The sequence below is a fragment of the Hesperophylax consimilis genome, chromosome 27 (genome assembly GCF_061612785.1).
Source record: "Hesperophylax consimilis isolate HC1 chromosome 27, BYU_Hcon_1.0, whole genome shotgun sequence".
NCBI classification, from domain to species: domain Eukaryota; kingdom Metazoa; phylum Arthropoda; class Insecta; order Trichoptera; family Limnephilidae; genus Hesperophylax; species Hesperophylax consimilis.
This window is the reverse complement of record NC_142862.1, coordinates 22,819,205-22,836,066: the sequence shown is the minus strand read 5'-3', so window position 1 is coordinate 22,836,066 and position 16,862 is coordinate 22,819,205. Positions and strand designations below refer to the sequence as shown.

The 16,862-nt window shown below is 32.9% G+C and overlaps 1 protein-coding gene across 3 annotated transcripts; it reads left to right on the top strand.

Annotated features, from left to right (window-relative positions):
* The first annotated feature begins 1,915 nt into the window (after window positions 1-1,915).
* On the top strand, window positions 1,916-16,765 carry LOC149410782 (uncharacterized). 3 transcript variants are annotated; one of them, XM_089647895.1, is made up of 7 exons: window positions 1,916-2,110; window positions 5,210-5,345; window positions 8,622-8,837; window positions 10,144-10,558; window positions 12,719-12,810; window positions 15,049-15,134; window positions 15,895-16,765. In XM_089647895.1, the coding sequence occupies exons 1-7, from the start codon at window positions 1,976-1,978 to the stop codon at window positions 16,201-16,203; spliced, it is 1,389 nt and encodes a 462-aa protein (XP_089504021.1). In that variant the 5' UTR covers window positions 1,916-1,975; the 3' UTR covers window positions 16,204-16,765. The 3 variants fall into 3 exon arrangements, with proteins under 3 accessions (XP_089504021.1, XP_089504020.1, XP_089504022.1); XM_089647894.1 differs by having other exon boundaries at window positions 15,046-15,134; XM_089647896.1 differs by lacking the exon at window positions 8,622-8,837 and having other exon boundaries at window positions 15,046-15,134.
* The last annotated feature ends 97 nt before the right edge of the window (window positions 16,766-16,862 follow it).

The window sequence follows — 16,862 nt, the reverse complement described above, 5'->3', positions numbered from 1 at the left end:
GTCATAAACAAGTAAATATTGACACACATACGTATTTATTTATGTGACCGGCCAAAATATGTAGTTTAATTCCAAAATAATTTTTTTTAATATGTTTCCTATATATAAACATTTAAATTCTATGAAAAAAAAACAAAGAAATGAGAGTGTGCATTGGAAATTCTTCAAAAAACACGCAGCTGTACAGTTTTGGATTTCTTATTTTCTTAATTTATCTTTCAAAGTGGTAACCTGTCATATTGTGTGTTAATAATAAAATACATACGTAATATGTAAGTACAGTTGTCTTTTTTTAGATTTTTCCGAAAACATTCCATAATCCGAACTTTTCGGTAATTAGTTCAGATTACGGAGATTACACTGTAATTATAATACCGATTGCTAAAACTTTGAAAAGAAACTATTGAGGAGTACTCGTATAATTTTGCATTATTTGAACATTAAACTACTAATAACTGAAGTCTTGATCGGCGTAATTTATCTATCTTTGCTAAGTACGAGTACTAAACTAAAATTTAATAAAAAATAATGTACTTACTTTTCTCCGGCACTCTCAAACAAAATAACACTGATTCACTATAATTTGTGTGATAAACTACCAGTTTACATTTTTTAAATATTTTCTTACACTTTCCTTTTCAAGATTCAGGAAACGAATACACGTATTTGTCTCACATTCGTATTCATAGAGTGACGAATTGAACAAGTCAGTGCAAGTTCGCGAAGCTCTGAGACAAAAATTAACAAGAATTTTTAGTGCGCGTATGCCTGTAACAAGATGATACTGGTATTAAATCATTATGTGCAGGTTTTTACAAGTTCAAAATGTATTGCAACCACAAAGCGAATGCCTACATCCTACAACTTACACAATTTTATAAACATATATAATAATTTTTTTACTTCATAGGTACTTTTATAAATAATGTATATGTCTTAATATTATAAGATAGTATAATGTAAGTAAATAGGTACTATCAGTGTATGTTGCGATCCACTATCGTGGACCCCCATTTTCATTTCATGGACCCCCAATTTTTTTTCTCTGACGTAGACCCCTTGCAGATTGTCATAGACCCTTGGGGGTCAATATAGACCAACTTTAATTCCCCTGATTTTTTCAGATTCCGTTCACCATGGGAGGGGAGTTTACAGAGAGTCGAACCGCCCACACCTAGATGTTTGGTTGTTTGGTGCATTGTATAAATTTTGTCAGAATTATTTTAATAAAAATAATATAAAATTATTGAAAAAAGCTTTTTATGGGAATAACTTTAAATTACAGGTTATCAATTTACGTTGGCACACAAGTCATGTCTACAGTCGTGTATACATTAAAATTGAAATGATTTATTTGGTAGGTTGAGTAATATTTAAAATAATAATAATTACTGTATTGACTAAAAGTAATGTATTGAAAAAAATGCCAAAGTTGATACTTAAATTATGAAAAATCGACTTCTTTAATGGCCTGTATTTCATAATTTAAAACGCAAATAAATAAAATGACACACGTCCTCCATGGGTACTAGATAATATCTAGTATGGGTATGTGCATTTATATACATTTGTAAAGGACATATTATGTCTTATCCCTTACGATTAGAAAAAATATTATTCAATTTGATTCGGTATTTTAGCCTCGAACCAAATTTAAATATTGTATGAGAAAGGCCACCATGTTTTGTACGGCCGATAGATTGTATTATTTATTTTATTGAAATAGTTTTTATTTAACGCTGGAAAGTATTATTAAAAATAATTTCAGAAATCAATATATTCTCTCAACATTTCTACAGATCGAAACTTTATTTTTTCGTCGTACCATAGACTAATACAAATAATATTTTTAAAGTATTTTATGAATATTTCAGAAACCTTGTTTAATTGTTTATGGGAAACGTCACTTGCGTTTTTGAAGTTTGTTTCTTTGTTTACGTTTTCCACTGCCTCCAATTATTGAGATTTGTCAAAAATGGAAGAGGCTGCAGAAATTTGCAGGATATGTTTAGATTCAACCGCCTTCTTTTCACTTCTAGGCTATGATCCTTTCGACGAAAAGATAAAAAATAAGCTGTACCATAAATTTTTCGCCTGTACATCTGTGCATGTAAGTTCAGTAATTTATTTTGATTTTCGTAGTTAATGAAAATACAAAACAAAGATAAGTGATATGGGTAAACTTATCGAATTCCGCTGCATGCAAAGGCGCTTAACAAAAAACAAACGCCTAATTTTAACTCAAATATCTAATGGAGACAACTATTTAAGGGGGTTTAAGTAAACATGCACAAAATAGGTTTTTAGGGTGTTAGTTTGGGTTATTTTAGTAATTTATGCGCATTTACCTTCAAACTTAGCATAATTTTCATTGGCTAGCTCATGTAGTTTGGTCAAATTCTCCTAGATAGACAGACAAAACATTCACGCTGTCATCATCATGGGGTAAATTTTTTTAGATTGTGAGGCCTTTTAAGTTTGATTGAGAAAAAATGAACTTTAATGCATCTTTTACCATTTCCCACCATATAAATAGTTATTTCTTGTAGAAATTAAGTTGAAACCAAGTGCTGTGTATATATTTTTTGCATATTAAGGGGGGGCTAGGGTTAATTCGTACGAAAAAAGGCATTTTTTTGTGAATTTTTTGTGACAACACAGTTAAAATGTCTTTATTTAATCTAATAGGACAGTAAAGTATGACATTTTAAGAATGTTGTATAAAATTTTCACGGAGAAATTAAAAATTAAAAAACACGGCAATGGCAGCAATTATTCGGACGTGTCTCAAAAAAAAGTAGAATAGCGGTGCCCCTCATAACTCGGTGCTGGGTCATCTGAAATCAAAAAATTAAAGTTCATTCGTTAGATAATAGTTTTTCCCAGGTAACGCTGGGAGGGTTTTTCGAAATTTTAATTATTCACTTTTTTGGAACACTTTGAAGGGAAAAACGCTATTTTTAGTGAAAAAAGGATCGGTGCAGTAGTTTTGAAGTTATGACGGTCACCGAATTTGAAAACGTGAGTTGTGGGAAAAACGCTATAAAATTTTGAACACTAAAAAATCTAAATATTGAAGACAATATTAGAGATTTTTAAACGAAAATCTGAAACAGAAAAATCAGAAAAGGAAACGGTCACATCTGGGACTCGAACCCAGGACCCTTGTCTTTCCGGGACAATGCTCTACCAACTGCCGGTCACATCTGGGTTCGAGTCCCAGATGTGACCGTTTCCTTTTCTGATTTTTCTGTTTCAGATTTTCGTTTAAAAATCTCTAATATTGTCTTCAATATTTAAATATTACAATTTGAGGTTTTACTCAATAAAGTTATTCCGAAAAATAAATATTCATTCTAGACTTGCAGAAAAAGTCAACAGATGTCGCACATTAAAAATAAAAAATAAGATAGGTTTATCTAAAAGACGCTGTCTGGATTGCATTTAGTTCGGGTTGAATCTTGCGATCATACATAAAGATAGTTGCCAATAAAAAAGTGCGGTGAAAAAATGAAGACAATGTTGGTAGTTCTTATTCGAAGTATGATACAGTTAAAAGTGACCGAGGGGAATAGGGTCCCATTAGCGCAGTTGGTAGAGCATTGTCCCGGAAAGACAAGGGTCCTGGGTTCGAGTCCCAGATGTGACCGTTTCCTTTTCTGATTTTTCTGTTTCAGATTTTCGTTTAAAAATCTCTAATATTGTCTTCAATATTTAAATATTACAATTTGAGGTTTTACTCAATAAAGTTATTCCGAAAAAAAAAAAAAAAAAAAAAAAACTAAAAAATCTGGTATTAAACGTTTATAAGCAAATTTTATCGGCTTACCTCACACTGAATCATCAATGCCAGGTCCATAAAGGATGTTGCTATCATCCATGATGTCTAAAGCACCTTTTTGCTCCTGTCTACGACGAATCCTGCCTTCTTTAGTTTGTTTCTCAGCTTCCTGCTCTGCTCGGCTTATACGTATGGTCGGGTAGAGATTAAAATCCGACAAAAATACTCGTAATTTTCGTAAATTACGGTATAAAAATACTCGTAACTTCGTCAATTTTGCTCCAATCAACTTGAAATTTGAACACAATATTCTTAACATATTAAGCATTTATTTAAAAAAAATGCAAAAAAAATAAATTTTAAAACCCTAGCCCCCCATTAAGCGTGCAGAGGAATTCGACAGGTTTAATCTGATATGTTATAAGCGTATGTTAGATACTGTAGATTAGTAATGTCAGTTAAGTTTGTTCCGTAATTTTGAATAGTTGCTTGTGAAAACTAGGCATCAAAAGAGGCTATCAGCTGTCTACCTGCAATGTTATGACATTGAAACATCGCTCGCCAAACTGAGATCTCGAACCCGGAGAAGCTCAAAGTGGAAGGTCACCGATGAATTGGACTAATCTACTATCAGGCGTTCGGACTCTCCATGCAACACGGGATGAGGTAGTGGAGGAACCTGGTTCGTCAGAGCATTAGCAGAAGTGACAGTATTGACATGATGGTATTTGTTGATGTATTGAAATTTCAAAACACATGATAATAACTCATTTTTATTAAGTATTTAAATTTACAGAATTGGAAAATAAGTAGCTATAGTGATTTGTTTTTGTGGTATTGTGCCGTGTTGCGCTACTGTTGGCAGATGTGTAATGCCCTGATGATGGAAACTGCAATGCTGTCCGAAACATTGGCCTAAGAAGAAGGTATCGCAACACGGCATAATACCCCAAAAACAAATCACTATAATACTTTTGGCCGTGAAAATCTCAAATCATACCATTTTAATAGCTATTTCGTTAAAGAAAACATCAAATTTTTACCTATGACTACCGTTGATTTAAGTTAATGACAATAAACAACAACTTTTTGCATTTACGATTATGGAAAATAGTACTATTAATATTAATTTCGTACAGACGTGAAAATCTGCTAACTGACGCACCATTTTGGAAATGGTAGTTGTAAGTAAAAATTTACCAAGAAAACAGTTATTTGGAAGTCTTTTCTTCACTAAATGTTTTGACATAATAATATAAAAATAGTTTTTTTTTTAAAATTTTTTAATTTAATCCCAAACTAAGAAACAATTTTAGAATCATTTTTTGGATTAAAATCAGGGGAAAAAACTAACCTTAAACCTTCTCCATCAATAACAGTGGCCGCCATGTGAAAAAACGATTTTAATAAATACGGGGATGATTTCAGACATCTGCAGATGACATTTTGCCCAAGAAGATCTGCGATGGCTGTGTGTCGAAGCTCGAGGAGGCCAATCGCTTGCGGCTCCTGGCTCAGCAGAGCGACAATACACTCCGGAGGAGATACGGACTAGATCTGATAGGTTCTCTTTTCTCTAGTATATATATATACATATACTTCACATTGTTAACTTACCTTCACACTGTTTTTCTGCAGAAGCAGACCAAAAGAATGGAACGCCACACAAACCTTGTCTCAATTCACATTCAAGGGGGTGACAGATTACGCTATAAGATCAAAGCGTTTTATATAAAAATAATATAATACAATCCCATACAGACCTGTCACTCCTAAAAACATTATACGTTATAAGTGTGGGCGTGGTGACGATATGCACAGTAATCTGCTAGCCAGGCTATAATTATGTGACACAATTTACAGAGCGCCCTAATTACACGGCTGTCATCTGTCAAAGTGACAGATCCCATACAAAGAAATGATATTCCGTGGCAGTTCCCCAATTGATCTGACCCCCTCTCCTGAGGAAGATTATAGCGTAGTGTGTCACCCCAACATATAATACGTACATGCCACACTCAAATTATGCCCGCATAATATAGCTTAATGTATCTCAGGATTAATACTCTTCTGTTATGCCGACGCCTAACATGACCCGACTCAAGTAATGGAATGACTTAAGGGGGGGCTAGGGTTAATTCGTACGAAAAAAGGCATTTTTTTGTGACAACACATTTAAATTTTTTTATTTATTAAATCTAATAGGACAGTAAAGTATGACATTTTAAGAATGTTGTACAAAATTTTCACGGAGAAATATTAAAAAACACGGCAATGGCAGCAATTATTCGGACGTGTCTCAAAAAAAAGAAGAATGGCGGTGCCCCTCATAACTCGGTGCTGGGTCATCTGAAATGAAAAAATTAAAGTTCATTCGTTAGATAATAGTTTTTCCCAAGTAACGCTGGGAGGGTTTTTCGAAATTTTAATTTTTCACTTTTTTGGAACATTTTGAAGGGAAAAACGCTATTTTTAGTGAAAAAAATCGGCTAATTTGTTATTGTAAAATAATAATTATTAACAAATTTGAAAAAAACTCTCCAGCGTTACCTCGTAAATTATGTACAAAAATAGTTTTCAAAATTTCAAAAGGATCGGTGCAGTAGTTTTGAAGTTATGACGGTCACCGACTTTGAAAACGTGAGTTGTGGAGAAAACGCTATAAAGTTTTGAACACTAAAAAATCTGGTATTAAACGTTTATAAGCAAATTTTATCGGCTTAACTCACACTGAATCATCAATGCCAGGTCCATAAAGGATGTTGCTATCATCCATGATGTCTAAAGCACCTTTTTGCTCCTGTCTACGACGAATCCTGCCTTCTTTAGTTTGTCTCTCAGCTTCCTGCTCTGCTCGGCTTATACGTATGGTCGGGTAGGGATTAAAATCCGACAGGTATAAAAATACTCGTAACTTCGTCAATTTTGCTCCAATCAACTTGAAATTCGAACACAATATTCTTAACATATTAAGCATTTATTTAAAAAAATTTAAAAAAAATGCAAAAAAAAATTTTTTAAACCCTAGCCCCCCCTTAATCGTACCTTCTCTTACTGGGGTGTTCCTGACTTCTTCTGTATTACTAAGACAATAATATTATGCCAATGACTACTCCGTAAACCATATTTTGGTAAATATTTCCCTAACCGCTGCACTTTAAATAGGAATCAAAAGTGATTATGGAAATTACACATAATTTCAATTTAATTACTACAAGAAACAACTATTTACGTCAGGAGAGATGCTAAAATATGCATTAAAATTCCATTTTTATTCGATCAAAGTACAAAATTACCCTTATAAAACGATTCCTTTGCTACCATTTTGGATATTTTTAGTATGGATTTGATGTTTGCGAAAGTTTCGTTTCAGTGTAAATATGCATAGATTACTAAATTAACCCAAACTTAGAACCTAATAACCTATTTTGTGCATGTAAATAGTTGTTTCTTGTAGTAATTGTTGAAACGAAGTGTAATTTCCATAATCCGTACCTAAAAGTGTGGCCGGTTTGGGTAAATAACTAGCCTCATTTTGTTGCAAAATGATTGCATTGTTTACTAAAACTTTAAAAACATGTCTGAAAAAATAAATTGTATTTTTAGTAAATTCAAAAGGTTTGTTAAAAGTGCGGAAAGATGAATGTTAAAGAAACGATAATGTCACAGAAACGATAATGTCACAGAAATGATAATGTCACAGAAATGATAATGTCACAGAAACGATAACGTCACAGAAATGATAATGTCACAGAAACGATAACGTCACAGAAATGATAATGTCACAGAAACGATAATGTCACAGATAGTTTGAATTCTCAAGAAATCAATTCCAATTTTGAAAATAGAAAAAAGATAACATCACAGAAACGATAATGTCACAGAAACGAAAATGTCACAGATGTGTGGAGTTTTATGTTCTTCACCTTCCTTGCATATTACTTAACCTCTCAGAAAAAGACTTTTATTTACTTTGTGTTCTTAAAATAGAAAATAAAACATTTTTTAACTTATTTCCACTTTTTTACTTTGTGTTCCTTTGCGAACTGTCAAAACGTGAAAATTTTTGTGTTATTCACGAGTTTTGTTAAAAGCTTCATAACTCACGTTTTGGGAAACGTAGTCTCATTCTAAAAAATGTTTTGGAAAGATTATGAAATTCACTATCGTATTGTTTTGTTATACGTAAATATTTGCGTTTCTAAATATATATTTTCTGAAAACGTCAAAAATATGTAAAAATCGCTGACCATTATTTCAAAGCTGTGAAAAATGAACTTTTTTCTGAGTATCATAAAGAAATAACACTTTATATATTGAAGAAATATAATTAAAAACTATTAGTCACCTCAAAATATTAACCGTCCAAACTAAAATATTTTTAATAAATTATTTAGAAACGCAATAAATTATGAACGAACAAGATGACAGATTCAATCGGCTTAGATAATGCACTTCTACGTTCCATAGATATTCTTGAATACAGACGCGTAGCGTTATTCATTATCGATACTCTGTTTTTTAAATCATGGCAATCCGTATACTAGTGATGGAAATAAATCGATTTTTGTAAAATCTCGCGCGTTTACGTGAAAAGACGTTCTAATGTCTTGACCGCTATTATCAAATTTACGTCTTTTGACGTTCTAATGTTCTGAGTGGTTAATCTATATAAATAAAAATGTTTGCTCCGTATCCGAAAGATCTCCACTGATTGCTTTGAAATTTTGGACACAACATTGCATTTGAATACGCATGTATTTATATATACCCAGACAGACTGAGCCAGAGCAACAGCTAGTTAAGAATAATTATTAATCCCTTGTATTGAATGTTTTAGAATACGGCTCGGTGAAAAGTGAAGTGCCGCCAACTAATATTTATATTAAAATTGATCCTAAAATAGAGGAATGTGATAAATTAAAGGCAATCATCCCGGACTCTGACGAAAGCAATCATTTTAAAGACAACTCCGTAGAATCGGAAGAAGAAAGCGACCATTTTAATGATTTTTTCTCCGACTCTCCCGACGCTAGTGCACCTAATTCAACCGCCAGTAAGTTAAACCTAATTTTATTATAATTAAAATTACAGTAGTTGTCACTATTGGTCTACCGCTGATGTCTCCGCAGTAACCTCTCCCTCTTTCTCATAAACAACACATGTAACAGAAAGAGAATTTACAATGTATCTCACCAACATTATTCTATCTGTATTTAAAAAAATGTTAATATATTTTATATTAACACATTTTTGGCAGGTATTTTTTGCGCTGGCGCTACGCTGTCTCCGGGCGAAAATAAAGGTCCTGCGCTAATTACTGTTTTAAATCGCTATATCTTCGAAAATAATTAAATTATTTTAATAAAAATTTCTACATAGTAACTCAGCATACCCAAGCTATAAAATTACCAAATAAAAATATAATATTATTTGAAATGCAACTCAATTAACTTTGTAATATTATATTACAGTCCGCCTATCAATATTTGCCTTTGGTTTCTTTAAATACGCCCGACATCTCTTGCTCGCTTGCACATAAGAGTTGATTGGGGCGGAACAGAGATAGAGATTCGAATCGGGTTTCACAGTCATAAAAACCCTCATTCCAGTAATTGAATTATTACTGTAACAAATAATATACCATCCTTTTTTTAAATTCCGATGTAAACGAAAGACACGAAGATAAATATAAAAAGAAGACTTGGATTACGATTTGATAATTATGTACATATATAGATGGGACCTTTACAAAGAGATTGGTATATAATATTCATATAAAAACATTGAATAATTCCGTCTTTGCTGCCATTGAGATGAGGCCGGTGCAGAAGGTAGAACTACCCTTCCCGGCGTTAACCATCAATTGACCGAACGGGTAAAACTACCTTTCCCGCCCGAAGTGTGTTAACAAACTTCAAGCGGGCGAAAATAGGCCCCATTCGAGAAAATGGAATTTGCTGTAAACCGCTATATCTTTGAAAATAATACACATATTTGATTGAAGTGAAACCAACCCCAACCATAAAAGTACTGTCTGAAATTAAAGACTTCTTTGTAATACAACTCCATAACCTGAAGTTAAAGTCAGTATTGGGCCATCTACATTACAAAAAAAAAAAGTTTTTTACAGGCTTAGTATAGTTTGCTTTTGTTTAAATATTCTTCCTTTTGACTTGTAACACATTGTTTATACATCAACTTATTTATATTTGGGACTTTACAAGATTGGTATACAATATTCATATAGAATTATCGGACAGCATTGCCTTTACAGCCATTCAAGTAGGACCAGAGTAAAAGGTAGAATTACCCTTCCCATAGGGAGTGTGTTAATTAGTATTTTTTCTTCTTTTTTGTAGCATATTTCATACCTGATGCAAATTACGTTATCAAAGAGGAGCCAGGAACATATACATTATTAAAAAATCCCTCTAAAATCAAAGAAAGTCAACTAAAGAAGTCGTCGACCAAAGAAAGCAAGACAAAGAACAAAGGACGCTTAAAACGAACGGGCAAAACAATTAAAAGAAGAAGGAACGATACAAATAACAAATTGGATATAGAACTGAATGTTAAAATAGAAAATAATGGAGAGAATTGGGCGGACGAGAAAACTGTGGACGGAGGTGAGATGGTGGAGTTGGAGGGAGAGGAAAACAGTGATGGAGGGAGCAAGCAGCAGGAAAAGGGGTATGTCTGTGAGATGTGCAATGAGGCGTTTAAACACAGGCACTTGTTTTATAGACACATGAAGAAAGGGCACGGCATCGAGGGGTGAGTTTTTGAATATTTTTACATTGGAACGTACGTAATGATATTTTATGGACATACGTAATTTATTTTGTAAGAAACAAACAGCTTTTATATAATATACAATGATCGATATAAATATACGAGTTAACTGAAGTCAAGCCACAGAAGTTTCTTATGTTAAAGTGCATTAGAAATGAAGTTTTAGTATCTTAAAATTAATTTGGTGTTAAAGGAAGGGGAGAGGAAGGGGAAAATAGGAAGAGGATAGGAGATGCTGCCGATACATTCCATACTCTCATATTAATAATCGATCGTACACATTACTGTTACATTAGTAATAGGTACTACAACTATGTAATAACGAAAAATATCCTTTACTGTATCTTATTGTACTGTGTATGTCTTAATAAATAAATAAATAAAGTAACCCAATTATTAGCGCAGTAATAGAGCCGCTATTGAGTACTAATATCTCATTGAAATGTATTAAAATATTATCACGTGAGTAGCAGTGCACAGCGACCGGATTCGGTAGTTAGGGCTTTAGAGGTCAAATTGGACTAATTGGAGGTAAAAGAGTGGAACTTAAATTTATACTTCAACGGGGCAGTGGCGGCTCGTGATTTTTGTGTGTACTAGAGTGCTAATATCACAAAAGATGGCATTATTGATGTTGTTGTAGCTGAAAACGATTTTTTTTTTTTTTAAATTTGATTTTTTGTATGAAGATTTTAAGGAAATCCGTGCAGCGCACAGCCAAACTGAAATTTCTCGAAAATCTTCACACAAAAAAAATAATTTTCAGCTACAACAGCATCAATAATGCCATTTTTCATACAAAAAACGTGTCAAATTTATAGAATTTAAAAATATTTATATAAAAATATAAACGGCGAAATCTAGGTTGTCTAGGTTGGCTTTACACCACAATAAACCATTTCATATGTTTCCCTATTAATATCTTGAGGAGTGATATTTATTAAATAATATGATAAGTGCACAGACATATGAATATTAATAGACGAGAAGTTAAGGACGAGGGGTTAAAACAAGAGTTGCGGGACGCAGAGAGGAAAGCTGACTGTGATTCGTCAATAAATCAATCTGACAGTAAATAGGCATCTCGCATTATAATATCACCATTTAGTTCTTAAAAGTAAAATCTGCTTTTGAATGAATAGACATTTTTACATGGGAGCGCATATTACTCGCCACGTTATGAACAAATTTGCAAAGTCCAAATTCGGCAAAATAAATTTCTTCTATTTTCAGAGTCGAATATTTCGTTTACGTATTTAGTTAAGACACTTTTATAAATGTTCATAATTTACTTCCCAGCAACCAACCAGCTTTGTGTTCAGACGTATCTCGATGTGATAGTATATGTTTCTACAACTGATCCATATTATACAATGTGAATATGCTTAAAATAAAGTAAAATAATGCTTATATATGGAATGTAATACGACAATTGGGTTTATTCTCTTTTTCACATCTATTTTTACAAGTTTTCATAGCACAAGTCACCATTTTGCCGTGTTATTTCGTAAAATGAACCGATGATTCCTCGACCATAGTTCGCACAAGAATGATGACGTCACGTTTTCTAAATTCACTTGAGGCCATACGCGAGCACAGCCGGCTCCAATGGAACCGGTATGGGGAGTGGGGAATAATACGCTTTTAATCACTTAGGGCAGGTCTACTAATATTCATATGTCTATGGATAAGTGTAAGCCTCAAAAAGCCAAACTCCCAGCAATCTGACAGCTCTGTCAAACTTCACTAAAAGGACTAAACATTCCATTGCTGAAATATAAGAGATATAACGGGACTTATGCAAAACTGTATCTGTAATAAAATTATTCAAAATATTTATTTTGGTTGTATTTCTATCTGCAACTCCGGTTTAATAAACTCTAGAACTTTTTTTTTGTTTCATTTCAAAAGTTGGAAGCGTTTGCTTGGAGAATTCAGACAAACGATAAAGTACCTACCTATAACATCCACTCGAGCAATTGGTTGTATATATATAAAGTGAAGTTTGACATAGTTGTCAGGTTGTTAGGAGTTAAGCTTTTTGAGGCTTAAATCAGTTACAGAGCATGTTCATTACGGCTTCAATATTATAAATCCAATATTCATTCTGTTGTCTGATTTACTATATTTTGGTGTTTACAGTTACGGGCGATCAAAGGAGTTTATGTGTGACGTCTGTGGAAGTACATTCTACGACCCGTATGGCCTGCGAATGCACGCCCGCTCACATTCAGGTATAAATCTTTAGGATTGTATAAGTTTATCACTTTTTTAAAACTTCCTTAACTAGGCTTTATAACAGTCAACATGTGTTTTTAAACTAATATGCCCTGGTAAAACTAATAATAAATACCCTGGTAAAACTTGCACGGTAAATTTAAACTAATAATAAGTTGGTAAAACTTTCACTGTGAATTTAAACTAAAAATACCCTGGTAAAACTTTCACTGTAAATTTAAACTAATAATACCCTGGTAAAACTTTCATTTTGAATTCAAACTAATAATACCCTGGTAAAACTTTCACTGTGAATTTAAACTAATAATATCCTGGTAAAACTTTCACTGTGAATTTAAACTAATAATACCCCGGTAAAACTTTCATTTTGAATTCAAACCAATAATACCCTGGTAACATTTCACTGTGAATTTAAACTAATAATACACTGGTAAAACTTTCTCTGCGAATTTAAACTAATATTAAGTTGATAAACTTTCACTGTGAATTTAAACTAAAAATACCCTGGTAAAACTTTCACTGTAAATTTAAACTAATAATACCGTGGTAAAACTGTCATTTTGAATTCAAACTAATAATACCCTGGTAAAACTTTCACTGTGAATTTAAACTAATAATACCCTGGTAAAACTTTCATTTTGAATTCAAACTAATAATACCCTGGTAACATTTCACTGTGAATTTAAACTAATAATACCCTGTTAAAACTTACTCTGCGAATTTAAACTAATAATAAGTTGGTAAAACTTTCACTGTGAATTTAAACTAAAAATACCCAGGTAAAACTTTCACTGTGAATTTAAACTAATAATCTCCTGGTAAAACTTTCTCTGCGAATTTAAACTAAAAATAAGTTGATAAAACTTTCACTGTGAATTTAAACTAAAAATACCCTGGTAAAACTTTCACTGTGAATTTAAACTAATAATACCCTGGGTAAACTTTAATTTTGAATTCAAACTAATAATACCCTGGTAAAACTTTCTCTGCGAATTTAAACTAACAATAAGTTGGTAAAACTTTCACTGTGAATTTAAACAAAAAATACCCTGGTAAAACTTTCACTGTGAATTTAAACTAAAAATACCCTGGTAAAACTTTCATTTTGAATTCAAACTAATAATACCCTGGTAAAACTTTCTCTGCGAATTTAAACTAATAATACCCTGGTACAACTTTCTCTGCGAATTTAAACTATTAATACTCTGGTAAAACATTCACTGTGAATTTAAACTAAAAATACCCTTGTAAAACTTTCACTCTCAAGATCTTAGTATTTTTGTAAATCGACTCTGTGCAAAATCTATAAGATCTATGTATATCCTTCGCATAATATGGACTCCATATTTGGAAAGAATTTTTTTTTATTTTTTATTTTTTATTTTTTTTATTTATTTATTTTTTTTTTTATTATAAATTTTTAAAGATACAAGTTTTATGCAGTCCCACAAAGCTGTCACACATGACGGCTTGTCTGTAGGTTCTACAAATAATATATATAAACATTTTTAATTTTTAATATATGTATGACACAAAATTATACAATAAACAATATCACAAAATAATATATATCAAAGTACCTACCTATATACAAATTATTTCCACTATTTACCGATACAATTGTCTCAAAGGAGATATGAATCCTATTATTTGTTCACATTTTTGCGAGCAACAAGAGGAGCCTAAAATTGAGTTTCAAAACCGTCCTTATCACGACCAAAAACCATGTTAAAACTGCGAGTGAGAAACCAAATCCGCTATATCATACAGAAAGTTACTATCAAAACGCACTATATCGGATTCAACCAATCACAAGCAGTTATTTTGCCAAAATACAATATGGCCGCTGCTCTGACGCCACGCTCGTGTGTCAAAATGATCTACGCGTGTGTTTCTAAACCCGCCATGTCGGCTCAGTTGACTTTCAAAAGCCTCTATATCGCGAAGTGAGTATCAAAATCCGCTATATCCATTTTATTCATCGAAATTACTTAATTATTGCTAGACATATATAGAAAAATAAATGCTTTTCGAAATGTTATTACTCCAATTCATTATATAAAAAATTGTAATGCAATTACTTATGTACGCTAGAGATGTGACAGTTTTTTGCGGTTTTCTCCAAATCAATGAAAGTTGATATAGCGGGTATAGAAATTACACGACTCATATCTTACCACTCTTGTATATTTGAAGCCAATAGTAGTGATGTGTTTTGTCTGTTTATCAAGGAGACCGCCCCTTCACCTGCGCTGAATGCGGTCAGGGCTTCACGCAGCAGAGCAACATGGAGAGACACATCTCCGCGCGACACCGAAAAGTACCAATACATAAATATTTAAACTTTCTATTTATACTACATACCTGTAGTTATTTACTACATCATTTTGATCAACCCCGAAATTAACATTATTTTCTTTCACATTCCGAGAGGTGGGCAAAGAACTTAAACAAATCATACCTCCTATTAACTCTTTCTGGGCTACGTCTTAATATAGTTGACGGTGAAATACATGTCCCATGCAATAACGTCTCAACATGCGAGACAGCACCGTCGTACAAAATTACACGTACGGTATGTGTATTGTATGTTAATGTTTCCAACGTCATTGTCTTTTGTACTATCACTAGTGTAGGGCCTGTAAAATATCACGGGATATTATAATTCCAATTTTGAAAAATTTATTTTATGTTAAAATATTGTCTTGTAGATACGTGCTTTATCGCTTGTCTGAATTTGTTCAAACAGTTCCAATTTTAAAATAACACTTAAATTCAAAGAAAATCTGAGTTCTAGAGTTCATTGAACCGGAGAAAAATTTGTATTTTAATTAATACAACAGTTTTAGTAATTTGGTTATAATTTGTGTAAAAAAAATCTTAGTCAAGCTTGTAAAAAACTTTTGATTTTACAAAATAAACAAATGAAGTTAAACGTTTAGCACAATTTAGTCGTTTTCCTGCTGAGAGGGTTAAAATTGAATCTCTCCTCTCTCTCGCCAATTACGGGCCTTTTTCAGGTCCTACCTCTTAACCAAATTTGCGTATATAACACCTTAACACCAAGCCATCCATTTCAGGACAAACCCTTCCAGTGTGAAGAGTGCTCCAAGCGCTTTGCTTACACGTCGACCCTCCGCGAGCACATGCGCGCCCACCGCGGAGAGCAGAACCACGCCTGCGACATCTGCGCACGCCGCTTCTCGCGCCGCTTCGCGTTGGTGCGCCATCAGGTCACGCACACGCACGCGCGCCCCTACGAGTGCCGACACTGCGGCTCCACCTACACGCAGACTAACGATCTCAAGGCGCACGTCAAACGGACACACGTAGGGGCTGTCACCGACAGATTGGTGGATTATTGCATTAAACTGGGAAAACCTCGATAGAATTATTAAATTATGTTGTTATTTAAAACTTACAGATTGTTTAAACTATTGTGTACTACAGCAAACTGCAACTTGTATATGAATTTATCCGTCATTATTTTATAATTTTATTGTACTGTAATGAGATGGGTTTTTACACATGTAGAGGTGTAATAGCATCTACCCGAAAGATTTTGACCAGCGATTCCTGAACACGTTTGGAATAATGTCATTTTGCTGTCGGTTAATATTTTTTTTCAATTAATTACAAAACCAAATGTTTCTATCACACTTCGCCACTGATCACACTACAACACGCACAAAGTGATCACGCGATACGCGCTCTATCTCTTTTGTTACCGTGCTGCTGGAACCAGACGAGTACCAGAATGAAATCTACATTTCGGCTACGTGCTATTTACACCTGTAAAATATGTAAAATCTAAATATTTTTCAATGAACATAAATATATTGTACATGCATACATTTAAAGAAATTAATACATTGTTTATTTTGTTAACAAATAATTTTAAGAATCTCAGAGGTCTTATTATTAATTTTGTATATTTGATTTTAAGGTAAATGTACACATATTTCAATGATATTAATTGATAAAATAAATATATACTTTTTACAAAAGGTTTGATTTTGAATATTATCCTAATTTTTGGCAGATATCC

What these genes read in the sequence shown, in the direction of transcription:
- LOC149410782 (XM_089647894.1), top strand. Translation starts at nt 1,976, where the DNA reads ATGGAAGAGGCTGCAGAAATTTGCAGGATATGTTTAGATTCAACCGCC. An exon ending in ATACGGACTAGATCTGATAG is followed by an intron (nt 5,346 to 8,621) that starts GTTCTCTTTTCT and finishes TGAATGTTTTAG; the next exon opens with AATACGGCTCGGTGAAAAGT. An exon ending in GCACGCCCGCTCACATTCAG is followed by an intron (nt 12,811 to 15,045) that starts GTATAAATCTTT and finishes CTGTTTATCAAG; the next exon opens with GAGACCGCCCCTTCACCTGC.